Source organism: Elephas maximus, chromosome 1 (genome assembly GCF_024166365.1).
Source record: "Elephas maximus indicus isolate mEleMax1 chromosome 1, mEleMax1 primary haplotype, whole genome shotgun sequence".
Lineage (NCBI taxonomy): Eukaryota > Metazoa > Chordata > Mammalia > Proboscidea > Elephantidae > Elephas > Elephas maximus.
Genome location: NC_064819.1, coordinates 44,085,639 through 44,113,180, shown reverse-complemented (window position 1 = coordinate 44,113,180; position 27,542 = coordinate 44,085,639). Strand labels below are relative to the sequence as shown.

At 46.1% G+C, this 27,542-nt stretch overlaps 1 protein-coding gene across 3 annotated transcripts in view; it reads left to right on the top strand.

Moving 5' to 3' along the window:
* SLC22A23 (solute carrier family 22 member 23) overlaps positions 1 to 27,542 on the top strand; it is a 234,381-nt gene that overhangs the window by 145,655 nt on the left and 61,184 nt on the right. For all 3 annotated transcript variants that reach the window (XM_049873696.1, XM_049873376.1, XM_049873614.1), the window contains one exon: positions 17,767 to 17,935. In XM_049873696.1, coding sequence (XP_049729653.1) covers positions 17,767 to 17,935 — 169 coding nt within the window. The remainder of the gene's footprint in view (positions 1 to 17,766; positions 17,936 to 27,542) is intronic.

Below are 27,542 nucleotides of genomic sequence, written 5' to 3'. Positions count from 1 at the left end.
TGGCACCTATACCCTTGTGGGGGGGCCTTTGCCCTTCCTCTTGGAGCCAGTGCTGTGCCTGGAGGTGCAGACTTCATGGCGGCCAGTGTAATGAGCATTAAAAACATAACCTAGCGCACAACAGGAATTGTGGTAATGTAATGGTCATGTAAAAATGGTCGAAATGGCAAATGTTATATATATTTTACCGTGACTATTAAAAAAAAAATAGTAGTAGGCGGGGCCAAGATGGCGGACTAGGTAGACGCTACCTCGGATCCCTCTTGCAACAAAGACTCGGAAAAACAAGTGAATCGATCACATACATAACAATCTACGAACCCTGAACAACAAACACAGATTTAGAGACGGAGAATGAACAAATACGGGGAAGCAGTGATTGTTTTCAGGGCCTGGAGCCAGCGTACCAGTCAGGTAACCTTCGGTGCCCGATTTAGGGCAGAGCCCAGGGGAGCAGACGGCACAAACAAGGGGCCCAGCCCTAGCCTCCGAACTCACTCCGGGAGGGGGCCCAGCCGGTTCGCGCGGGCGGCGTGGCGACACAACCAGTGGTAGAAGTCCCCGGGAGGCAGTGACTGGTCCTGGAGCTGGGAGAGCAGCGTCCCAGCCGGGGAACCGTCCCGCTGGGATTTTGACTGTGTGCAGGCACGGCATAAGCACGGAGAGCTGCTCCACTCCCCTGAAATAACCCCGGGAGGGGGCCCAGCCGGTTCACGCAGGCGGCGTGGCGACGCAGCCGGTGGGAGAAGTCCCCGGGAGGCAGCGACTGGTCTTGGAGCGGGGAGAGCAGCGTCCCAGCCGGGACACGCTGTCACGGCACAAGCACGGGGAGCTGCTCCACTCACCTGAACTAACCCCGGGAGGGGGCCCAGGCAGTTCGCGGAGGCGGCACGGCGACGCGGCTGGTGGGACAAGAAGTCCCCGGGAGGCAGCGACTGATTTTGGAGTCGAGAGTGCACCGTCCCAGCAGGGGAACCTTGACATTGGGCATGGGGCTGGCAGCGGAGGATCTGACCATGACTTCAGCGGGCCAGACCCCCGGGGGCAATCTCCACACAGCCAGCACACATAGGCGACGCGCCCCATGGGAATCTCAGATATAATAGTCATTCCAAGCAAGACAAGCAACTCTGGCTATATTCTGAGGTGCTACTCTCCTATCTCTCTGATCCGTCCCCCACCCTCCCCAGGCGGCTTCATTAACATCCGAAGTGCCTGAGCCAGAGGGAGAACTCTGATAGGGATCTGACTGCATTTTTTTTTAGCGGATTTTCTGGAAAAACTAGTTTCCCAGTGATGGCTCGGAGACAGCAGTCCATATCAAACCACATAAAGAAGCAGACCATGACAGCTTCTCCAACCCCCCAAACAAAAGAATCAAAATCGTTCCCAAATGAAGATACAATCCTGGAATTATCAGATACAGAATATAAAAAACTAATTTACAGAATGCTTCAAGACATCACAAACGAAATAAGGCAAGCTGCAGAAAGAGCCAAGAAACACACTGATAAAACAGTTGAAGAACTCAAAAAGATTATTCAAGAACATAGTGCAAAAATTAATAAGTTGCAAGAATTCATAGAGAGACAGCATGTAGAAATCCAAAATATTAACAATAAAATTACAGAATTAGACAACGCAATAGGAAGTCAGAGGAGCAGACTCGAGCAATTAGAATGCAGACTGGGACATCTGGAGGACCAGGGAATCAACACCAACATAGCTGGAAAAAAATCAGATAAAAGAATTAAAAAAAATGAAGAAACCCTAAGAATCATGTGGGACTCTATCAAGAAGGATAACTTGCGGGTGATTGGAGTCCCAGAACAGGGAGGGGGGACAGAAAACACAGAGAAAGTAGTTGAAGAACTCCTGACACAAAACTTCCCTGACATCATGAAAGACGAAAGGATATCTATCCAAGATGCTCATCGAACCCCATTTAAGATTGATCCAAAAAGAAAAACGCCAAGACGTATTATCATCAAACCGCCAAAACCAAAGATAAACAGAAAATTTTAAAAGCAGCCAGGGAGAAAAGAAAGGTTTCCTTCAAGGGAGAATCAATAAGGATAAGTTCAGACCACTCAGCAGAAACCATGCAGGCAAGAAGGGAATGGGACAACATATACAGAACACTGAAGGAGAAAAACTGCCAGCCAAGGATCATATATCCAGCAAAACTCTCTCTGAAATATGAAGGCGAAATTAAGATATTTACAGATAAACACAAGTTTAGAGAATTTGCAAAAACCAAACCAAAGCTACAAGAAATACTAAAGGATATTGTTTGGTCATAAAACCAATAATAACAGATACCAGCACAACACAAGGTCACAAAACAGAATGTCCTGATATCAACTCAAATAGGGAAATCACAAAAACAAACAAATTAAGATTAATTAAAAAAAAAAATACACATAACAGGGAATCACAGAAGTCAGTAGGTAAAAGATCACAATAATCAAAAAGAGGGACTAAATACAGGAGGCATTGAACTGCCATATGGAGAGTGATACGAGGCGATATAGAACAATACAAGTTAGGTTTTTACTTAGAAAAATAGGGGTAAATAATAAGGTAACCACAAAAAGGTATAACAACTCCATAACTCAAGATAAAAGCCAAGAAAAACATAACAACTCAACTAACATAAAGTCAAACTCTATGAAAATGAGGATCTCACAATTTACTAAGAAAAACGTCTCAGCACAAAAAAGTATGTGGAAAAATGAAATTGTCAACAACGCACATAAAAAGGCATCAAAATGACAGCACTAAAAACTTATCTATCTATGATTACGCTGAATGTAAACGGACTAAATGCACCAATAAAGAGACAGAGAGTCACGGACTGGATAAAGAAACACGATCCATCTATATGCTGCCTACAACAGACACACCTTAGACCTAGAGACACAAACAAACTAAAACTCAAAGGATGGAAAAAAATATATCAAGCAAACAATAAGCACAAAAGAAGAGAAGTAGCAATATTAATTTCTGACAAAATAGACTTTAGACTTAAATGCACCACAAAGGATAAAGAAGGACACTATATAATGATAAAAGGGACAATTGATCCGGAAGACATAACCATATTAAATATTAATGCACCCAATGACAGGGCTGCAAGATACGTAAATCAAATTTTAACAGAATTGAAAAGTGAGATAGACACCTCCACAATTATAGTAGGAGACTTCAACACACCACTTTTGGAGAAGGACGGGACATCCAGTAAGAAGCTCAATAGAGACACGGAAGACCTACTTAACAACAATCAACCAACTTGACCTCATTGACTTATACAGAACTCTCCACCCAACTGCTGCAAAGTATACTTTTTTTTCCAGCGCACATGGAACATTCTCTAGAATAGACCACATATTAGGTCATAAAACAAACCTTTGCAGAGTCCAAAACATCGAAATATTACAAAGCATCTTCTCAGACCACAAGGCAATAAAACTAGAAATCAATAACAGAAAAACTAGGGAAAAGAAATCAAATACTTGGAAACTGAACAATACCATCCTGAAAAAAAGACTGGGTTATAGAAGACATCAAGGAGGGAATAATGAAATTCATAGAATGCAACGAGAATGAAAATACTTCCTATCAAAACCTCTGGGACACAGCAAAAGCAGTGCTCAGAGGCCAATTTATATCGATAAATGCACACATACAAAAAGAAGAAAGAGCCAAAAGCAGAGAACTGTCCCTACAACTTGAACAAATAGAAACTGAGCAACAAAAGAATCCATCAGGCACCAGAAGAAAACAGATAATAAAAATTAGAGCTGAACTAAATGAATTAGAGAACAGAAAAACAATTGAAAGAATTAACAAAGCCAAAAGCTGGTTCCTTGAAAAAATTAACAAAATTGATAAACTATTGGCTACACTGACTAAAGAAATACAGGAAAAGAAACAAATAACCCGAATAAGAAACGAGAAGGACCACATCACAACAGAACCAAATGAAATTAAAAGAATCATTTCAGATTATTACGAAAAATTGTACTCTAACAAATTTGAAAACCTAGAAGAAATGGATGAATTCCTAGAAAAACACTACCTACCTAAACTAACACATTCAGAAGTGGAACAACTAAATAGACCCACAACAAAAAAAGAGCTTGAAACAGTAATCAAAAAACTCCCAACAAAAAAAAAGCCCTGGCCCGGACGGCTTCACTGCAGAGTTCTACCAAACTTTCAGAGAAGAGTTAACACCACTACTACTGAAGGTATTTCAAAGCGTAGAAAATGACGGAATACTACCCAACTCATTCTATGAATCCACCATCTCCCTGATACCAAAACCAGGTAAAGACATTACAAAAAAAGAAAATTATAGACCTATATCCCTCATGAACATAGATGCAAAAATCCTCAACAAAATTCTAGCCAATAGAATCCAACAACACATCAAAAAAATAATTCACCCTGATCAAGTGGGATTTATACCAGGTATGCAAGGCTGGTTTAATATCAGAAAAACCATTAATGTAATCCATCACATAAATAAAACAAAAGATAAAAACCACATGATCTTATCAATTGATGCAGAAAAGGCATTTGAGAAAGTTCAACACCCATCTATGATAAAAACTCTTACCAAAATAGGAATTGAAGGAAAATTCCTCAACATAATAAAGGGCATCTATGCAAAGCCAACAGCCAATATCACTCTAAATGGAGAGAACCTGAAAGCATTTCCCTTGAGAACGGGAACCAGACAAGGATGCCTTTTATCACCGCTCTTATTCAACATCCTACGTGAAGTCCTAGCCAGGGCAATTTGGCTAGACAAAGAAATAAAAGGTGTCCGGATTGGCAAGGAGGAAGTAATGTTATCACTATTTGCGGATGACATGATCTTATACACAGAAAACCCTAAGGAATCCTCCAGAAAACTACTAAAACTAATAGAAGAGTTTGGCAGAGTCTCAGGTTATAAAATAAACATACAAAAATCACTTGGATTCCTCTACATCAACAAAAAGAACACCAAAGAGGAAATAACCAAATCAATACCATTAACAGTAGCCCCCAAGAAGATAAAATACTTAGGAATAAATCTTACCAAGGATGTAAAAGACCTATACAAAGAAAGCTACAAAGCTCTACTACAAGAAATTCAAAAGGACATACTTAAGTGGAAAAACATACCTTGCTCATGGATAGGAAGACTTAACATAGTAAAAATGTCTATTCTACCAAAAGCCATCTGTACATATAACGCACTTCCGATCCAAATTCCGGTGTCATATTTTAAGGGGATAGAGAAACAAATCACCAATTTCATATGGAAGGGAAAGAAGCCCCGGATAAGCAAAGCATTACTGAAAAAGAAGAAAGTGGGAGGCCTCACTCTACCTGATTTCAGAAGCTATTATACAGCCACAGTAGTCAAAACAGCCTGGTACTGGTACAACTACAGGCACATAGACCAATGGAACAGAATTGAGAACCCAGATATAAATCCATCCACGTATGAGCAGATGATATTTGACAAAGGACTAGTGTCAGTTAATTGGGGAAAAGATAGTCTTTTTAACAAATGGTGCTGGCATAACTGGATATCCATTTGCAAAAAAATGAAACAGGACCCATACCTCACACCATGCACAAAAACTAACTCCAAGTGGATCAAAGACCTAAACATAAAGACTAAAACGATAAAGATCACGGAAGAAAAAATTGGGACAACCCTAGGAGCCCTAATACAAGGCATAAACAGAATACAAAACATTACCAAAGATGATGAAGAGAAACCCGATAACTGGGAGCTCCTAAAAATCAAACACCTATGCTCATCTAAAGACTTCACCAAAAGAGTAAAAAGACCACCTACAGACTGGGAAAGAATTTTCAGCTATGACATCTCCGACCAGCGCCTGATCTCTAAAATCTACATGATTGTGTCAAAACTCAACCACAAAAAGACAAACAACCCAATCAAGAAGTGGGCAAAGGATATGAACACACATTTCACTAAAGAAGATATTCAGGCAGCCAACAGATACATGAGAAAATGCTCCCGATCATTAGCCATTAGAGAAATGCAAATTAAAACTATGATGAGATTCCCTCTCACTCCAACAAGGCAGGCATTAATCCAAAAAACACAAAATAATAAATGTCGGAGAGGCTGCGGAGAGATTGGAACTCTTATACACTGCTGGTGGGAATGTAAAATGGTACAACCACTTTGGAAATCTATCTGGCGTTTTCTTAAAAAGTTAGAAATAGAACTACCATACAACCCAGAAATCCCACTCCTCGGAATGTACCCTAGAGATGCAAGAGCCTTCACACAAACAGATATATGCACACCCATGTTTATTGCAGCTCTGTTTACAATAGCAAAAAGCTGGAAGCAACCAAGGTGTCCATCAGCAGTTGAATGGGTAAATAAATATACCATTGTGGTATATTCACACCATGGAATACTACACATCGATAAAGAACAGTGACGAATCTGTGAAACATTTCATAACATGGAGGAACCTGGAAGGCATTATGCTGAGCGAAATTAGTCAGAGGCAAAAGGACAAATATTGTATAAGACCACTATTATAAGATCTTGAGAAATAGTAAAAACTGAGAAGAACACATATTTTTGTGGTTACGAGGCGGGGAGGGAGGGAGGGAGGGAGGGAGAGGGTTTTTTATTGATTAATCAGTAGATAAGAACTGCTTTAGGTGAAGGGAAAGACAACACTCAATACATGGAAGGTCAGCTCAATTGGACTGGACCAAAAGCAAAGAAGTTTCCGGGGTAAAATGAATGCTTCAAAGGTCAGCGGAGCAAGGGCGGGGGTCTGGGGACCATGGTTTGAGGGGACTTCTAAGTCAATTGGCAAAATAATTCTATTATGAAAACATTCTGCATCCTACTTTGAAATGTGGTGTCTGGGGTCTTAAATGCTAACAAGTAGCCATCTAAGATGCATCAATTGGTCTCAACCCACCTGGAGCAAAGGAAAATGAAGAACACCAAGGCCACACGACAACTAAGAGCCCAAGAGACAGAAAGGGCCACATGAACCAGAGACCTACATCATCCTGAGACCAGAAGAACTAGTTGGTGCCCGGCCACAACCAATGACTGCCCTGACAGGGAGCACATCAGAGAACTCCTGAGGGAGCAGGAGATCAGTGGGATGCAGACCCCAAATTCTCATAAAAAGACCATACTTAATGGTCTGACTGATACTAGAGGAATCCTGGCGGCCATGGTCCCCAGACCTTCTGTTGGCCCAGGACAGGAACCATCCCTGAAGACAACTCTTCAGACATGAAAGGGACTGGACAGTGGGCAGGAGAGAGATGCTGATGAAGAGTGAGCTAATTATATCAGGTGGACACTTGAGATTGTGTTGGCATCTCTTGTCTGGAGGGGGGATGGGAGGATAGAGAGATAGGGAAGCTGGTAAAATTGTCACGAAAGTAGAGATTGAAAGGGCTGACTCATTAGGGGGAGAGCAAGTGGGAGTACGGAGTAAGATGTATGTAAACTTATATGTGACAGACTGATTGGATTTGTAAACGTTCACTTGAAGCTTAATAAAAGTTAATAATAAAAAAAAATAGTACCTACATCCTAAGATTCTTATGGAGATTAAATGAGTTTGTTGTTGTTATTTGCTCTCCAGTCAGCTCTGACTCATAGTGATCCCGTGTACAACGGAATAAAGCATTACCTGGCCTACGCTACCTTCATGATGGTTGGTACGCTTAAGTGCATTCTTGAGGTCATTGTGTCAGTCCATTTCCTTGAGGGTTTTCAGACATCATATCCTTCTCCAGGATATCCATGTCCACAGTAAGTGGGTCGAAGACTTGGTCAGTATTCTCTGGTAATCCACAGGGTTTTCACTGACTAATTTTCAGAAGTAGATCACCAGGCCTTTCTGTCTAGTCTGTCTTAGTCTGGAAGCTCTACTGTAACCTGTCCAGCATTGGTGACCTTGCTGGTATTTGAAATACTGGTGGCATAGCTTCCAGCATCACAACAACGTACAAGCCACCACAGTACGACAAACTGCAGATGGGCGCGTGAGTTTAATGCATGAAAAATACCCACTGAAGTGTTTGAGTGACAGCAAGTAGACGTTGTTACCTAGCCCAGTCCTGGACACATAATAGGTAGTCAGTTGATAGTTAATTCAGAACCTATGCGTTTGAGCACTAAACATTCATTCCTACATGTGTGGCAGACACTGGAATGTGATTTGTAGGAGATACTTTAAAATTTCCCTTTTTAATTTTCGGTTTCTCTAAACGGAGAAAACAGCTCTTTCACATTCTTTCAACCTTCCTCTGAGTTGGTAGTCCTAAATTAAGAGGAAAAATAAGTCTTCCGTGAGGAAAGGACCATTCGGACTGTTGTGACACTAACAGCCTTTTACAGCCACACCCTCAGGCTCTCTTGCTATAATAAGGGATTCTATAATAACATGTCCAGAGGCCTCTTTTTCAGGATTCCAGGGGCTGTGTCCTTGCCTGTGGTTGTAATTATGAGTGCGGGTGGACCCCCAGACCCGGCTAGGGGAGCGGTGGGAAGGAAGGGAAGTACAGGAGGGAGAGAGAAGCTTTGCAGACACATGAAGGCAGGGACCAGTGGGGCTCTCTGGAAGGCTCACCCTGCTGGTGAGAGTGAGGCAGGCCAGGGGGCAGCCACCATTTCAGCCCAGTAGCGTCCTGCCCTTGGTGACTGAGGGTGGATGCCTCTGAGGAAGCAGAGCCTCCGTTAGCTCTGTAGTCTCTCTCCCCGTGGCTGAGATTCACCTCTAAACCATGTGATTGGTAATAGGGAGGACCCGGGGAGGGGAAGGAGGGGTCAGGGTCAGTGCGTAATGGCGGCAAGTCTGGAAGCGTGCCCTCTGTGACTATATGAGCACCTGCTGTGGGGCTGTGCCATGTGGTTTCTTAGTTGGCCTTGGCCAGCCCTGCTGCTCTTGTGCCCTGTGGGACAGCTGAGCTCTGCAGCAGTGGCCTGAGCGTCAGTGGGTTTCTCTTTCTCAGGGTCTGCGACAGAAAGTGTGTTTGATGTAAGGCTTGGAGACAGTTCTTTTCTTAGACTTGTTTTCCTCCCTTGGCCAAGAGTTGAGCAAATTCATCCCCCACGGAAAGTTATCTTAGGTGTAACCAGAATTACATGGAACACAACAGGATAAGTTGCAAGGGTTGGCATTTTTCATAAAGGGCCTTCCAGGTAGAATGTACAATAATTTTTTTTAAACCCTTTCCGAATTCATTAGGAGCTTTGAGGCTGCTTGTTCCTCAGTACAGACCTCCTGCTTCTTTCTGCAGAATGCCGTTTCTAAATTAGTGAGGGAGAGGAGATGTGGGTCTGGGAAGTGGGTTCCATGGCTAAAATAAAGCACCTCAGAAGGGGGAGTGTGTGGGAAGAGCGAGGTTATGCTGGTGTGCCCCTTTTCACCCCCCACCTTTTCCCAGCCTCTGGTTCAGAACTGGAATCAGGCTATGGGGCAAAGTCCTTAGCCATCCCAGATTTTCTTTTCCCTACAGAGCCTTGTCAACTTTTGTCGGATAGCGGAGGTATCACAAAGTAGGGGTGCTATCACATGGGCCTTATACGCTCCATTGTTTGGGTCAGTTTTGAGCAAGCTTGGCTTAAAACACAAGATAGGTGCCATGTGGAAGAACTTGACTGACAGAAGCTCCTTTTTTAATTGTACTGAGCCAAGAGTCCTGATGTCTGCAAGAGCAGGGACGCCTCCGGAGCGTCTGTGAGCAACAGGGAGGGGCCAAACGCAGGTCTGAGCACCTCCTGTTTTCTCACAGCCACCCTGTACAGTAAGTACAACTATTAGCTGCTTCATCATGTGCACTGGAACAGAAGCACAAGGAGGTTGAATAACCTCAAGCTGCCTGGAGAGGCATAGGAGGAGTTCCTCCCACCGTCAGCTGTGTCTGAGCTCTCACATCTGGCTGCAGGGCACCCTCAACCAGGACCACGGCTCTGAGAATACTGCTTCCTGGTTTAAATATTCCCAGCTCACTTAATGTATTCCATTGTTACTAGACTCGTTTTACAAGGTAGGATTGTTTAGCAATCCAAGGAAAATACGCACTTCTATTTTTACCAGGCACACACACAGTTTTAAAAACGTATTTAAAAAAGAATAGGGCTGTGTTTTATTCACTCACGTATTATAGGAAGGTAAGACATGTTTTTTAGCACTGGTTTCAAAAGTTTTTTTTCTTTTAATTAAATAATTACAGTGTAAGTAGCAAATCCAGTAAACAATTAGTGTGTGTGTGTGTGTGTGTGTGTGTGTGTGTGGAGAGATGGAGGAGAATGTAAAGGCTTCGTTCTCCAAACGGCATTTTTGGCAGGCAAATACTTCAACATTGAAGCCAGAGCTGACTTCTGCCAGCTAACACCACCACAAAGCTTGTGTTCTACCTAGGGCTTCTTCCCTAGGTACTTAAGAGTAAGCATCTTTATACACAGAGCAAAATTCTTATCCAGCTATACAGCAATGATTTAAGGGACTGTGACCTGACAATTGAGTGATGCCTACTATTGCTATGTGTGCAAATGTCAACGATAGACCATGTTTTATGTGAACAAGGTATATGTCTTAAGAATTATGTAAGCAAGAGGTTTCTAATATCCTTACTTGGCACTGCATGCCGGCAAAACAGTAGGCTGTTACACCCATGAGGCTGCATGTAGACGAGCAGAGAGTGAGTAAAGGAGAAGACAGAGCCTCTGGTCAAGGCCAAAGGAGAACCTTCTGTATGTTTGGGTTCATGGTGGGCACATGCAGTGGTGTTTCCCATGAGAATGCACCAGCTTTTCCCAGTCCACGATACTCCCGAGGTGCCTGTCTCCAGCCCACTGGATTCGTCAAGCTTGTGAGAGCTCTTGGTTCAGCCATCACAGTAGGACTGGGTTCCCATGATGGGGCTCCCCAGACAACACTGGGGCTCTGCACCCCCAAAACCCTTCATTCAGACCATGTAGTTCATTTTAACTGGTATTTTTTGATGCCATCACTTTAAGTGGGGAGCGTTAGAAATCTGGTCCATTTGCCTGTTCAGCCTCTTAGTGGCTAAGGTGCCATGTCAGGAAGCCCAGAGCTTTTGTACAATTGTGGAATTTCCAACCTGGAAAGGGCTTTGGAAAGCCAAAGTTGCCCCTCAGATTCCTCTTCCTGGGAGACGGTGGTCAGGAGGTAGCAGTGGGACAGAGCACCGTCTTCCCAACCTTCTTGCTCCCAAAACGAAGAGCCATTATGATGTTTTCTTTTTATTGCAGAATTTCTAAGTCATTTCTGAGCTCCCTAGTTCTTAAGTCCTGAGCCCCTAACTCCTCCCCTTTTCCCTTCCTGCCCTGCTCCCCTCTGCCAGAGGCTGCTGCACTGCCTGCTTCAGTGCAGCTTTGATATTTAATCTGGGGACCCATTCACCCCCCCATCTACATACACAACCGAGAAAGCATGCTAATGCCTGCTGCCTCCCTGTGCTGTGACTTAGATGTCTCCTCCAGCTTGGCTGTGCCTGTGAGGCTGTGGAGCCTACCCAAGGCTGGCCCGGGAAGAGAGCAGGGATGAGATGAGGGGGTCATCGATCCCCCTGGCAGCACCTGGAGAAGGGCAGGTACGACAGGGCTTCTCAGTATCAGTCAGAGTCCACCAGAGAAGCAGAGCCAGTAGGAGAGCTCTGATGTGACTTAACCAAGGTCACACATGTTTTAGTACTATAGGCAGGATTAGAACCCAGACACAGTACTCTATAATCTATGCATATAACAATACCAATGAAAGCACTGAATGCTAGACACTTGAGATGTTTTTATGTTTGAATCTTTGATGTATCACCTAAGATGATAATTTATTATGACCCTTGATTATCTTACACAATCAGGGAGAAGTCTTGATGCTCATAAGTGAAAAGCCACTAAGACAATTTGGGGTTTGATTCCTGTTATGGATTGAATTATATCACCCCAAAATATGTATTCAAGCCCTGACCCCTGTACCAGTGGATGTGATCCTATTTGGAAATAAGGTTTTCTTTTGTTATGTTAGTGAGGTCATAATACCAGTGTACGGTTGATCCTAAATCTAATTCCTTGTGAGTTATAAAAAGAGCAGAATAGACACAGAGATACACACAGGGGGAAGACAGACGCTGTGTGGGACCCTAGGAGAAAGGCTGCAGAAAGAATTGACACAGACAAGACCGTGATTTGGACTTCTAGCCTCTAGAACTGTGAGAAAATAAATTTCTGGTTTTTAAAGCCACCCATTTGTGATATTACTGTTACAGCAGCACTAAGTAAGTAATACAGAATTGGAGACGAGAAGTGGCGTGCTGCTCTAATAAATTCCTAAAATATGGAAGTAGATTTAGAATTGGGTAATAGGCAGAGGGTGAAGGAATTTGATGCACTTGATAGTAAGATCCTAGATTCCCTTGATAGAATTATGGATATTAAAGGAGATTCTGATGAGGGTTATAAGAATTGAGAGCTATAGGGAAAGCTTCTATCACCATGAATAAAATATTGCTAGAAAAGTAGGTGTTAAATATGCTCCTGTGAAGCTTTAATAGGAAATGATGAACATGTTGTTGGACACTGTTGGAAAGGCAGTCCTTATCATAAAGTGACAAAGAACTTGTCTGAATTATATTTGAATGTTTTGTGGAAGGTAGAGCATGTAAGTGATGAACTTGGATATTTAGCTGAGGAGATTTTTAAACAAGACCTTGAAAATGCAGCATGGCTTCTCCTTGTTTATAGTAAAATATGGGAGGAAAGAGATAAATTGAAAAATAAACTTGGAGGGGAGGGACAGAACATGAAGATTTGAAAAACTCTTTTGTAAAAATCAGAGAGCTTGTCCTGGAAATGATACCAAGGCTATGCCTACACAACAGTTTGCTAAAGAGGTCAGACATGTGACTGATGGATCTAATAAACCATCTTAGCAGAACCCCTGTCGGCTTAGACCGAAGGGGACAGAGGCAATGCAAAATGAAGGAAAGTTGTCTGCTTCCTAGAATTCTATAAACAGAAATGGACCAGTAGGACTACTTGGTTGTGAACATCTGTTGTCTTCTAAGAAATGGAAGGGACCACCCTTATCTCTGAGCAGTTCAGAGACAAGAATAACTATCAGAAGGAGCATGGGGGTAGGGGGAAGGAGAGGGAGCACCACTTCCTTGGTTTCAAAGAGTGGATCCACCACCCCCTGTGTTTCAAAAGGTGGGGCTACTACCTAGGTTTCAAAGAGTAGGGTCACTACCATTTCAGTTCTGAAGAGCGGGAATTCCATACCAGTGGGCCAGGAGAATGGGGCTACTGCTCAGATTTGAGGAGCCAGGGGAGCTATGCTGGTGGGCTGAGAGAATGGGATTGTGCAGGATAGGGGTGGGGTCATTACTTCAGTTTACCAGAAGAATGGAGCCACCCAAAGCTGAGGGGGTGGCACCTCCATCCCAGTGGGCCTGAAGGCAGGGCTGGTGTCCAGGGCTGAGGGACCTCTTTGTCCAGAATCCAGACAGCCTGGCGAATGCTCAGTCTGGAGGGTGAGGCTTTGCCCAGATGTGCCTGAAAAATAAGGATTAGTTTCAAGGTTGAGAGGTAATAAGATCTGCCCTGCTGGGTTTTAGACTTGCTCGGTACCCATAACTCCTTCTTCCTCTCCAGTTTCTCCCCATTGGAATGGAAATGTCTACCTGTGCCTGATACACCATTGCACTTTGGAAGCAGAAAGCTTGTATTCTAGTTTTCACAGGTCAAAGTATAGAGAAGAATTTTGCTCCAGGATGGAACACACCCAGAGTTTCACCCATGCTTGATTTAGATGATTAAGAAGATGAGATTTCAGACTTGCAGGTGATGCTGGAATGGGTTGAGATGTGGAGGGATGAGGTGATAGAGTGGATATATTTTGCATGTGGAAAAGACATGAACTTTTGCAGGCCAAAGAGTGGAATATATGGATTGAACTGTGTTGCCCAAAAATATGTATTGAAGTCCTGGCCCCTGAACCTATGAACGTGATCCTGTTAGGAAATGGGGTTTTTCTTTTCTTATATTAATGAGGTCATACCCTCATAGGGTGGGTTCTAAACCTAAACACTTCTGAGAAATACAAAGGGCAGAGTAGACACAGAGGCACATGTATGGGGGAAGACAGATACCATGTGAGGACCCATCTACAAAGAAAGGAACGTCGAGGATTGCTAGTACACGCCAGAAACCAGGAGAGACCCACAGAAGGAATCGATACAGCTGAGACCCTGGTTTGGACTTTTAGCCTCTAGAACTGTGAGAAAATGTGTTTCTGTTCTTTAAAGCCATCCACTTGTGGTATTTCTATTACAGCAGCATGAGGTATCTAGGACAGTTCCATTGGCAAAGAAATCGACTCCAAGAAGTTCCACAACACCACTTCACTTACAGCCCTGAGTCTGCCATAGATGTGACTCACAGGAGGCAGTGGGAGCAGTAGCCTGGCCTGAGGGGGGCATGTGGGCTGTGGACACTGTCTCCTGTTGGTGGCAGGTTTCTCACCCTTTGAGGATCACAGCCAGTGACTCTGGCCAGGTAGCTGTACCCAGGTGTCTCCAAGTGTGTGAGCCACAGCATCCACTCCTGTTTGCTGAGCTGAGAGCAGTCCCTTTGTGAGCAGAAACCTACCACACTCCACACATCCCCCCAGCAGATGCCAGCACTTAAGGCTCTGATGTTCTGGTGTATTTTTTCCTCTCTTCCACTGGAGAAAAACTGATTTCTCCTCATCAGAAAGAACATGTGATTAACAGCAAACCCAAAGTGCCGGTGGTTCTTTGATAATTGCCTTCTTTTTTTTTTTTTTTTTTGAACATCTTTATAGCCACTTTCAGAATGTAGTTGGATTCAGGTGATTTGGAAAGAATTTCTGGTGAGTCAGGGCAGAAAGGTTAATCACCTGTAAGTGACTACACCTGTGCCTTGACGTCAGCTTGCTGGGTTTTTCCATTGACCAGGCAGGCATGCTCACACGCCCAGAATCTGTTGAAGTGCCCTGAATCTTTCTACCTGGTACAATAGAGTAAATTTCCACTAAGTTTCCTAGCAACAACAGGAAGAGTGCAGAGGTCAGGGGGTGGTTTCACTTACTCAGCTTCTATAGATATGTGTCTGTGAGGCAAAGCCACTTCTGCTGTGGGTGGTGCTCATGGTTTGGGGAAAATATGGTTAGCCAGCACTTCTCAGTGAGTAGTCTGAGGTCTTGTTAAAACATGGATGTTGATCCTGTAGGTCTGGTAGGGCCTGGAACTCTGCATTCCTAACAACCCTCCAGGTGGCGCCATTACTGCTGGTTCTTGGACCACACTTCAAGTAGCAAGGAGTTAGAGGACCGCTTAGACCACTTAGGGGAGAGGAATGGGGGAGCATTATGGAAGACAATGACAACTTCATAATTGTCATGTTAACGGTTACGTATGTGCCAGTCCCAGCAGCTCATTTTCAGCAAGGGGACTGAGAAGTCAGGTTCTGGCATCATTTGCTCATCAAGGGATGACTTGACTTTGGCTAGAGACTGGTTTGGGGAGTTGCCTCGTGACCTGTCACATGGCATTGCGTATGTGTAGCCTGGTGTGTGGAAGTAGATGATCCAGAGGGGGCTGTGGTAGAAGAATTGTAGCTGCAGGTATTGTCACGCTTATTGTATCATTTAATTAAAGAGAGGAGCATTAAAGAGAGGAGAAAAGTCACAAGCAACGATGTCTGTTGTGCCAACAAACCTGTAGACATGGAACCATTCTGCTATTTTGATGTTATCTTGCTGACTTTGTTTAAAAGTTTACCTGGGCAGCCAGGTGCTAAGTTTTCTTCTGATACTGGCTTGTGCCAGCCTCCGGAACATGGATGTTATCCTGGCTAATGCAGATGTCTGGTTTCCATAGCAGCAAAGTACTGCTTGGGCTTAATAGGTAAAACTAGAGCAAGTGACTGCTAATCTTTTTTTTTTTTTTTTTTAACCACAGAAATGCTAGATCTGGGCCAACCCCTAGGCCCTGCTTGGAAGTGATCTTCTAAGTGAGCCTAGCCCATGGCATCGCAAGAACAGCATCCCGATATTTGCCCCCCCCCCAAAAAAAAGTCATTGAGTTGATTCCGACTCATAGCGACCATGTAGGACAGATTAGAACTGCCCCATAGGCAGTTAGCAGCCAAAAAGCTCTTAACCGCTGCACCGCCAGTTTTTGTAATTAAATTGTGGAAGGATTCTTAGAGCTATCGTTGCGGGGCTGGGTTTCTCTTGCTTGCCTATAGCTTGGAGGACAATCTTTTTGTGGTAGAACAGGAAGGGGAATTTTGATTACGTTATTTTTTTTTTCCTGAAGATGTGTTGGTATAGATGTTAGCTGGCATGGTGCCCTACCCTTGTTAGAGCTGATTCTGTCCTTGTAGCCAAGTCATGATCTGTCTGCTGTGCCTGGTAATCTGCTCCCCTTCTGGTTGCCCTCCTACCTCCCTCTGCTTAGGTCTCTAGACGGCCCACAGATGGGCTGCAGCGACTGTCTCCAAAGCCCACGGTTGGCACAGGCTCTGTGCAATGGTGAGAAAAGTACTCCCTCCTGAGGCTCACTCTTCTTTTTGTCTGAATCATTTCAACTATACTTAAACAACAAGAAGAGGAAGCAAGCAGGAGAACTTTGAGGAACATTGCATATTATAGAGGAACAGTAGCAAACAGATGTACATACTCTGTAGGGGAAAAATGTATGAAACCAGCTGCTTTTTCTAGTATTAGGGACCTTTACTATAGGAATCCATGTAGTAGATCTATATTGGTTGTCACTTGGGTGCTACAGTTTAAGGTATTATGACCATCTATTTTTCTCAAGGTCAGTTTAAGAGAATAAATTCTGGCAAACAGCAGGGGGAGTTGTCTCTTCCCATGAAGCAAACATTTATGGAAGGCAGCCACTGGTTTTGGTTTTAGAACGACGAGATGAATCAGACATGGCCCTGCCCGAAGGAGCTGTGTGATAGGGCCAGAGAAAGGGACACACAGCTCGCCTCTATCACACTGGGTCACAGAGCGCCAACAATGTGGGGAAGAGCTCCTCGTCAGATGGTGAATGTCGGATGCACTTGAATGTGTCTGTGAGGGTGGAAATGTGGCTAGGCTCCATCTCTCTTGGCCTCCTGTTATGAGCAGGTGCCTGTAACTCAGAGTCCTCAAGAAGCATCAGGAGTGAGAAGTGCAGGTGGGTGGCAGCGAGTAGACGGCTGTCCTGCCATCCTGTCCTGGGACTGGGGGTCCCATGGTACAGCACCATGAGCAGGAAGGAGTGGCCACAGGGTAGCAGTGAGCTGGGCTTCAATGGGATAGCTTTGCCCAGAGAGGAGAATTTTCCAAACCAGCTCAGGGACACCCACGAGCAGAGGATCGGGAGCAAGGGGTGATACAAGGGCTCCATACCCAGCGCTGCAGCGTTTCTGGGTTTCCAAACTAAACAGCTCTGAAGTGCAGCCTTCTGCCACAGCCTGCTTTGTGGCTTTAAGCAGCTAACTCATTTCCTTCACTGTCAGGGCCTCCGTTGCCACCGACACAAGCGAGGATCTCAACACTTGACTTAACACATGGGGCTCTCACGGTGACCAGCAAGTGGAGGTGATGGCACAGTGCTTGCTGCTTGGGGGTGTCCTGTGACTCCCCTGGCCACGGGACTTATGCTCACATCTGTCTTGTTCTGTTTTTGTTGCAGGAATAGAACTGTGCCCCCCTGGAAAGCGGTTCATGATCGCCATGGTGGCGAGCTTTGTGGCCATGGCGGGGCAGTTCCTCATGCCGGGGCTGGCTGTCCTGTGCCGGGACTGGCAGGTGCTGCAGGCCCTCATCATCTGCCCCTTCCTGCTCATGCTGCTCTACTGGTCGTAAGTACCCAGCATGCCCCGTGCGCAGCCAAGACCCCCAGGAGATGAGGTCCACCCCTGGACACCCTGCTGATGTCTCGTGGACTTGCCTGCTTGTTTGTGTGAGGGGAGTTTTCTCTCTTTTCAGAAATTTAATTTTTTTCAAACTTTCAATCTTGAGAAATGTTCAGACATACACAAAAGCAAGCAGAAGAGTGGGCTGACCCCACCCTTCATGCCCCTTGCCCAGTCCCAATAGCCTGCCTGTGGTGGGTCAGCCTCTGCCTGCTTGTAGCCACCCATCCCACTGGGTTATTTAGACATGAATTTTTATGCAGTGTTCATGGAGCAATAGAAAAAGCCCTTTACATCCTCAACGTCAGGGTGGGCCAAGTATAGTCCTTGGCCAAATCTTGCCTGTGGTCAGTTTTTGTGAATAAAGTTTTATTGGGATGCAGCCGGGCTCACAGCCCCTTATTTATGCCCGTGGCCACTTTCTCACTACAACAGGAGGGTCAAGTGGTTGTGACAGAGATGGTGTCACCTGCAAAGCCAAAAATATTTACTTATCTGGCTGTTTGCATGGGGCTGGGGGTGGGGGGGAGTAATTTGCCTACCCTACCTTTTCCAGTATGATTTTAGACCATGTATAACTTTCATTTTTGACTTGCTGACTTCAGGAAAAAACCCACTAAACTCATTGGTCTGGGGACATGACCTGGACAAGAGGATTTTAAAAACTCCCCATGGGATTAATGTTCAACCAGGGTTGAAAGCACTGCTCCGTAGGTTGAGAGATATTGAGAAAAAAATGGTCGTTCCACCCTTACATAAAGTAGCTCTTCTCTTTCTCTCCTTTTCCTACCATCCCCGTCCCTGCCAACACCCTAGTTTCACCCACCAGTACGATGGTCTGTGTATATGTATATATACACCAAGCCAAAAACCAAACTGATTGCCAGAGAGTCGATTTCCAACTCACAGCGACCCTATAAGACAGAACAGAACTGCCCCGTAGAGTTTCCAAGGAGTGGCTGGTACATTTGAACTGCCAACCTTTTGGTTAACAGCCCTAGCTCTTAGCTGCTGCAGCACCAGGACCCCGTATATATACACACTGTCCTGTATTTCTATTATTTGGTCACTAATGAAAATCACATTTCTGGCATGAAGTCAAGTCACCTGTGTCCTTGCTTCAAGTACTCACTGAGCAGGGAAAGCTGTTATAATCGGGCTTTTTCCCTAAAGTACCAGTGAGGGGAAGGAAGCAGCTACCTCCTAGCTTCATAGTGCTAGCCCCACTGCACGGGAGGAGCAGTACCTGGGGTAAGCCAAGGCACAGTTGCATTGTCCTCAGAAGCCCAGTTCTTGCTGACAGCCGCGGGGAGCAGATGATTACTAGCAATAACTGATGGAAGAGGCCACCAGCCGGGAGGCCGGCCAGCACTCCTAACAGGTGCCAGAACTGCTCCTCCCTGGCCAGCTGCCCCTCATCGCTACCTACCTTCTCTCTGTACCCCCCACCCCCAAGGAGGAGTGAGGAGCTGTTATCTCTGATTCATGGGCCCTCCAGCTACCCTGTCTGCTTCCCCTCCTGCCACAAACCATGCATGTTTCAGAAGGTCGTCCTCCAGCAGGTCTTAAGAACAAGGAACGAAACCAGCTCCCTGAGCAGGATGACATCGGCAGCACTTTTCCTTTTCTTTCCTGAGGAAACCCTTCCTGTCCCTTCCCTTGCTGCATGCATAGTTGGGGCTCACTTGTTTAGTTCAAGGGCATTTATTCACTAACAAATGCTTGCATAGTTACTCCTCTCTTCAGACACAGATCACAAGCAAGTTGCCAACATTAAATCCTTCAATGTTCATATTTAATCGCCCCGTTGTACGGACAGCAAAACTGAGGCACAGAGAGGTTGCGTGAACTGCCTGAGGTCACACAGCTAGTGTACACTAGAGCCGCTTCCATTACAGGCACCGTGCTGTCTCCCGAGGTCTCCCTCCCAGTCTCCCACCTTCCACCAGTGTCCATCCCCTGTCTCTGACAACCAAGAAACTTGCCTCCGCAGAGTAAGCGTCCCCTTCTTTCCACAGCACATCCTTTTTGCCCTGGGGCGTTCCCTCCTCCCACCTCTGCATTTCCTGCTTCCACAGTGCCCCAAGGCGCTGATGCAGGCCCCTGGGGAGATCTGAGGCTGGGGGCACAGCCTCAGGAGACTAGCATTCCCAGGGAGGCACAGATGCTGTTTCTACCACCTCTGGGCTCTGAGGGGCAGCCCTGCCCTCCCCTGGACCCCGTGCCCCAGCCTAAGCAGAGGAGAGGCAGAGAAGGGCCTCTTGGACCCCAGGCCAGCCAGGCAGCCCAGTGGGAAGCAGCTGCTGTCCAGCCTCCAGGCCTCCTGGGCTGGTGCCCAGGGAGGGGCTGGAGCTTTGGTTTGTCTTATGTTTTTAATTTAAATTCAAAAAATATATTGGGTTTAATGACAGACGAGGTAAAGTGGCCACCTTACTTAAAGACATTTTAAAACCTTTTTTAAAAATTCCTTGAAATACGATGTAAAAATACATGTTTTGGTTCAAAGGGCATTGGTGGACTTTGATTGGTACAGATGTATGCTTGTGGGTAGCCTGAGGCCTGAGGCCAGTGCTTAGCACTCACCTCTCCAGCAGCATGGAACGGGCTGTACTGCTGTCTGTGATCCTCAGGGGCCTACTTAACCTGTCCTGAGCCTCTCTTTTCTCGTCTCCATAATGAGGGGCCTGGCCAGGCCAGTGGGCTTGGGGGCTAAGGCACAGGCTTTAGAGCCCTGCCACTGGCTAGCTGTGTGACCTTGAGCAAGTCATTCAGAGGCTGTGCCTCAGGCTTAACCGCTCTAAGTAATAATGGTCAATAATGGTGTTAATGAATCAATGAGGAGTGAATTAATACATGAGAAGCACCTAGAACCATGCCTGTCACTGAGTGTTACTACTGTGACAATATTGGTATTTAAGGTGCTTACCACATGTCTGGCGTGTAGCTCATAAATAGTAACTGCTGTCATTATCATCATCAGTGTTATTCCATTACCTGTTACTGTGTGTAAGAGTTTGGGCCTTACAGGGATAGGTTAAATAGAAATTGGTGGTGAAAAGTATGTTCCCCCTTTGCCTACCAGCCCGGAAGGGCTCTACGAGAATCACTGGGTGGCTTCTGAGGTGCCATCCCTGTTGCCGGCTCCCTGATTACCATCTTCTCCCACCTGCTGGAGCAGGGCTTCCTGGCTGGAAGGCTCTGCTGCCTGACAGGAGGAAGCGGCTGCTAGGGAGCGGGATGGAGCTGCAGCCCCAGGTTGGCAGCTGCTGGTGGCAAAATATGGGCAGGCATTTACTGGGTGTGTGAGTGGACCCAGCCCTGTCCTTGGACTTCCAGCCGCCCAAGGAACAGGCATGGAAGCTTGTACGTTAACGAGGCTATCCACCAATCGTGTGAGTGCAGCACTGCAAACACAGGGACTTTGAGGGTGGCAGGAAAACTGAGGGGCAGAGTAGCAGGGGGAGGGCTCATCAGGGTGGAGGACCAAAGGGCCCTCCAAACACATACACAGTGCTGCACAAAATACAGCATGAATAAAAGTACAGTGCCAAGCTCTGGTTTAAGAAGGGCTAGTCCTCTGGAGGAAACCCTGGTGGCATAGTGGTTAAGTGCTAAGGCTGCTAACCAAAAGGTCAGCAGTTCAGATCTGCTGGGCGTTCCTTGGAAACTCCATGAGGCAGTTTTACTCTGTCCTATAGGGTCTCTATGAGTTGGAATCAACTCAATGGCAACGGGTTGGGGTGTTTTGTTTTTTTTTTTGGTTTAGTCCTCTGGACCAGCTCCAAGAAGATTCAGAGCCTGGAATGGGCAGGAACAGGCACTAAGGGCAGCCTGTGTGGTGACTGGGCCCAAAAGAGGCCTGAAAGGCTCAGTTTTGACCCTGCAGAGGGGTCTTCAGGTCCTTAAAGAGGTTGGGAGTCCAAACTGCCAATGAAAACAGGATGAGAAAGGCAGTATCCACCGCAGGGACTCAACCTAAAAGCTGGCTGGTGGCCTTGGACTGTGGGCAGAAAAAGATTCACCCTGAAGAAATTGGAGCCTCAAAGTCTGCACTATGTGTGGGTATGTGCTCTACATTCCAAGCCCTGTGCCTGAGAGCATAAGGTAGGACCTGGGTGAGAGCTGGTGAAGCTCACTGGGCCCTCAGAGTTAGAAATGAAGACCCCAAGCATCACTGTGACCAGGTACTCAGGGTGACATGGAAGGAAATTCTCACCCAGGACGAGCTCACAGGCAAAATTCACAGAGCCTGTGAGGAAACCACCATGAGGATCGAAACTCATAAACTGAGGGATTTCCATCTCAGGAACTATAGAAAATAGAACAATCTGGAAGAACAGTCTATTCAGCTAATTACTAAGTACTTTTATACCTTTACCAGTTGCCATCAAGTCACTTCCAACTCTTGGTGACCTCGTGTGTGTCAGAGAAGAACTGTGCTCCATAGGGTTTTCAGTAGCTGATTTTTCAGAAGTAGATGGCCAGGCCTTTCTTCCAGGGCACCTCTGGGTGGACTCAAACCTCTAAGCTTTGAGTTAGTGGCTGAGCACCACCCAGGGACTTTTTTTTACCAAGTAGTTACCACATGCCCAATTCTATCCTAGGTCCTAAGTGATCCAGATACTGCAATGCACACCCCAGCCCCTGCTCACTTGAAGCATTCAGTACAGTGGGGCGTACAGTGGAAGGGAGCCCACAGACCACGGGCACACCAACAAGCACAGCCAATGCCTGAAGACAATAAGCGGTACAAGGGAAATTAAATGAAGCAATGGGGTAGAGAATGACAAGTAAGGTGCCCAGAAAAGTCATCTCTGAGGAAGTGACATTCCAACTGAGACCTCAGTGATTGAAAACGGGAAGTCTGAACTGTCTGTATATGCACCTGTGTGCATACACACGCAGGTTGTCCTCTAAATCCCAAGCAGTCATGAGACTGCTAGGATGAGGAGTCTGCTGTCTGATCCACCTGGGTCACACATACACAGACACTTTACAAAGAGTTGGCAATTAAAACCTGTTATTACTATTTGTAGAAGGTAGACAGAAAACAACAGGAGCAGACGTGAGGTGAATCAGTCCCTTCCACCGCCCTGAGTACCCCACTTAGCATCATAAGAGAGGAACCGACTTATGTCTGAAATTGGAGGAAGACTCATTAACAACCTGCAATATGCAGATGACACAACCTTGCTTGCTGAAAGTGAAGAGGATTTGAAGTAATTACTGATGAAGATCAAAGACCACAGCCTTGAGTATGGATTACACACCTCAACATAAAGAGAATAAACATCCTCACAACTGGACCAATAAGCAACATCGTGATAAACTGGAAAAAATATTGAGGTTGGAAAGGATTACCTTTTACTCAGATCCACAATCAACACCCATGGAAGCATCAGTCAAGAAATCAAACAATGCATTGCATTGGGCACATCTGCTGCAAAAGACCTCTTTGTCTTTGGGCCAGCATACCCACCACCATCCCGACTGCCACCTGCTGCAAGCCTCATGGTTTCTGCCACTCAGACCACACCCATCTTCTCTGCTGCTGGGCTCCTTCTGGGTGTCTCCAGTGTTACCGGCTCAGTATTACAGCCCTTGACCCAGTTACAGCTCTTTTATTTGGGTCTAGGAGGTTTTCAACACAGGGACCCTGGATCCAAAGGATGCTCTCCTCCCTGGGCTCTTGTTGATCCGGAGGACGCCAAAACCTCTGTGAAATCGGCTGCTTCTATGGGAAAACTCCTTACCAATTTCAAGATGTGGCTTTCCTAGCAAGATCATAGATTGACCAGTCCCTTAGGCAGATCATAAATTGACCAGTGTTACTGGGTGGATTGCAGCCACTTAGGCAGATAGCAAACCAATCACTTGGCAGATTGAGGACTGACCAATCATTTTGGTAGAATTGCAAACCCAGGGCCAGAAAGGCCATGAAAGAAACCTATTGCACCTCAAAGTCACATAAGATTCCAGGGAAAAACATTCCTAGCAAATGGAAACAGCCAGGGCAAAATCTGGTTGCAGCTTGTCTTACTCTGGAAGAACAAGAAGGCTGGTGTCACTGCAACATGGTGAATGCGCTGGGGGCAGAACTGGAGTTCAGAAATGTAGGTGGGGGTCAGACTGGGTAGGATCTTGAGCACTGTTGGTTTCATTGTATATACCAGGTGCTGTTGAGTCAATACTGACTCATGGCGACCCCATGTGTGTCAGAGTAGAACTGTGCTCCATAGGGTTTTCAATGATTGCTTTTTTGTAAGTAGATTGCCAGGCCTTTCTTCCAAGATGCCTCTTAGTGAAATCAAACCTCCAACCTTTTGGTTAGCAGCAGAGCATGTTAACCATTTACACCACCTAAAGGTGGGTTTTATTCTAAGTACCATGAAAAAGCAGTTGAGGTTCTCAGCAGGGAACCTCTGAGAAGGTCTCCAGGTGTGTTGCATGAGGAGTGGATGGAGGGGAGACAACAGGAAGGCAGCAAGCCACAGCCTCATCTACCCTGAGATCAGAACTAGATGCTGCCTGGCTACCACTACGAAGTGTTCTGATAAGGGCCACGATATAGATGGACCCTGATAGAACAGGAGAAAAATGCGGAACAGAACTCAAATTCTTAAGTCCAGACCTACTAGACCAGTTGAGACTAGAGGACTCCCTGAGACTATGACCTGAGGTACTCTTTAAACCTTGACCCAAAACTATTCTCTGAGGTCACCTTTTAGCGAAGTAACATTGCACACGATGTAAAGGGTAATGAGTACTGCGTGCCATTAAAAAACCATCTATATGAGACCAAAAGGTCAACAATTACTCTAAAGATGAGGGGGCAGAGGAACTAGAGTACTGGAAACAGAGCAACCAGAACTCATTTTAAGAGAATGTTGACGCATTGTAAAAAATATAACCAATGTCACTTAACACTTTGTATAGGAATTGTCCAATGGAAACCTAATTTGCTATGTAAACTTTTACCAAAAACACAATAAAATATTTTTTAAAAAAAAAAGAAAACATGAAAAAAAAAAGTGGAGGCAACAAGGGCAGTTGGCTGGCCCATGGAGGTATCACAGAGCGGGACAGGCCATGGGCTATTGGCTGGTCCATGGAGATATCACAGTGCCAGACCAGGCCACGGGCAGTGGCCGGTCCATGGAGGTATCACAGTGCTGGACCCAGCCATGGGCAGTGGCTAGTCCATGGAGGTATCATGGTGCTGGACTAGGCCATGGGAAGTGGGGTGACCAGAAGAGGTCTGATTTGAGACATGTTTTGGAGGTGATCACAATAATACTTGTCGATGGCTTCAGTGTGGCACATGGGGTGAAAGAAGGTTCATTGGCTGGGGTTTGAGGCCTGAGCAAGGTGGGGACAGTGGTACCATTTCCTGGAATGGGAAGACTGGTCCCTGCCCTGTCCTGGGCAGGGATGGGGCATGAAGTCTGTTCTGAGAGTAGAGTGTAGAGGGAGACCTGCAAAGGGAGGTTTGATCAGAGGGCAATGAAGAGCTTAGAGACCTGAAGACACAACAGAACCACAGCCCAGTGGCAGCTACAGGGTTAAGTATGATCTGGGATGGAGTAGCCTGGGGTGAAGAAGCCATCCTGGAAAGAGGGGTCGAAGCAGAGACACAATGGCCTGGGACCAGATGGATTTTACCAGAGATGTAGGGAATGCAGTGGGTTCTGGGGACAGGGTGGATGCGGTGCAGGAATGGTGTGGGCTCAGGGAATGGAGCTGGTATTGATTAATGTCATCACAGGAGCCCCTGGGGTGCTCAGAACTTACATGTGCATTCTGAGTCAGGGGCAGCTATTGTTGTCCTGTGAGTTTTAGGTACAGGCAGACTGTCAGAAGTGGCCAGAGACAATGCACGAATGTGCTTCTTGGGTGTTGGTACTCTAGTCTGCTAGCTGAGTCCAGTTCAGTCACATGTCATGAAGCGAGAACAGAAAAAGTAGTTGGGGATATTTTCTGACTGACTGTAGACCCTGGTAAAGTGGTGGGCAATTCCACTGAGGGACACCACTACCTCAGGACCTGGGACAAATAGAGACGTGTGTTCAGCCATATTGCCTGGGTATTCATTATCTCTGGGGAAAGGGCAGCAGTGCTTCCGTGCTAACCTAGAAGGAAGTCATACTGACCCATCATCTTTTTTTCCAGAATGAATGTGGCCCTCTTCCAGGGTCAGAGCAGACAGATGAGAGGAAAGACTTATGTTCTGAAGGAGGAGGGGAGAACATCGGAGGCACTCTAGGTGTGCTGGGCAGCAGAGTGACACGAAACAGAGGAGGGCAGCAGCCTCCTCATGGCACAGGGGAGAAGAAGGGTGACGGAGCCTTGCTGGGTGATGGAGGGCTGGGTAATGGAGGGCTGGGTGACGGAGGGCTAGTTGATGGAGCCTGGCTGGGTGACAGAGTGCCAGGTAACAGAGGGCTGCTTGATGGAGTCTGGCTGGGTGACGGAGGGCTGGGCAATGGAGCCTGGCTGGGTGAGGGAAGGCCGGGTGAGGGAGGGCCAGGTGACAGAGGGCCGGGTGACAGAGGGCTGGGTGACGGAGGGCTGGTTGATAGAGCCTGGTCAGGTGACAGAATGCCAGGTGACAGAGGGCTGGGTGATGGAGCCTGGCTGGGTGAGGGAGGGCCAGGTGAGGGAGGGCTGGGTGATAGCTGGGTGACGGAGGGCCGGCCTCAGCTAGCAGCCCTTGGACACTCTACCACCCAGGTAACTGTATCTGGGGTGAGGTCTGTGTTATCTCAGAACACCTAGGAGAACTGTAGGTGGAGAGTCAGGAAGGTAGTAAGTTTAGCAGGGTGATGCAGGCTTTTCTGCATGGCGTTCTCTGTGGAGAAACAGCCCAAGAGTGAAGTGTGAGAGTGAAAGCCGCTCACAGAATACCTAGAGTGTTTTAGAGGAAGCCATGCTAAGTAGGAATTCAAGAGATAACAAAGACGTTAGCTCCACTCTCCCAGAGAGTTGGTAGATGCCGCCATCATGCCTCGCAATGTGAGTTAAGGATGCTGGGTGCATGCTGTTATCTGCAAAGCCAATATTTGCACCTCCACTATTTTGTGCTGGCCATGTTCTGGTGGACAGTCGTGATGATGACTCGAGTAAGCGCATAGGAGGAAGGCTCCAACCAAGTGCTTGAGTGCCCACTCTTCTTCCATCAGTCTTCATGTCTTCTAGGTGCATGGGGGAGGGGTGCCGTAGAAAACCAGACACGTGCAGCCTGCACTCATAGAATAACTCAGCCAGGAAGGAAAGTGTCATGCTTTGTCCATCTTGTGCATCCTTCCTAGCAGATGACTGTGTTAGGATTGAATTGTGTTCTCCAAAAGGATCTGTTGAAGTCCTAACCCCTGTGCCTGTGAATTGACCTTGTTTGGGGAAATAGGGTTTTTCTCTGCAGATGTTATCAGTTAAATTAACAGAGTAGGGTGGTCCTAATCCTAATCCCTTCTGATAGCGTCTTATAAAAAACAGGGACAGATACGGAAACAGAGTCACACACATAGGAAGAAGCCACACCATGTGGCATCTGTAA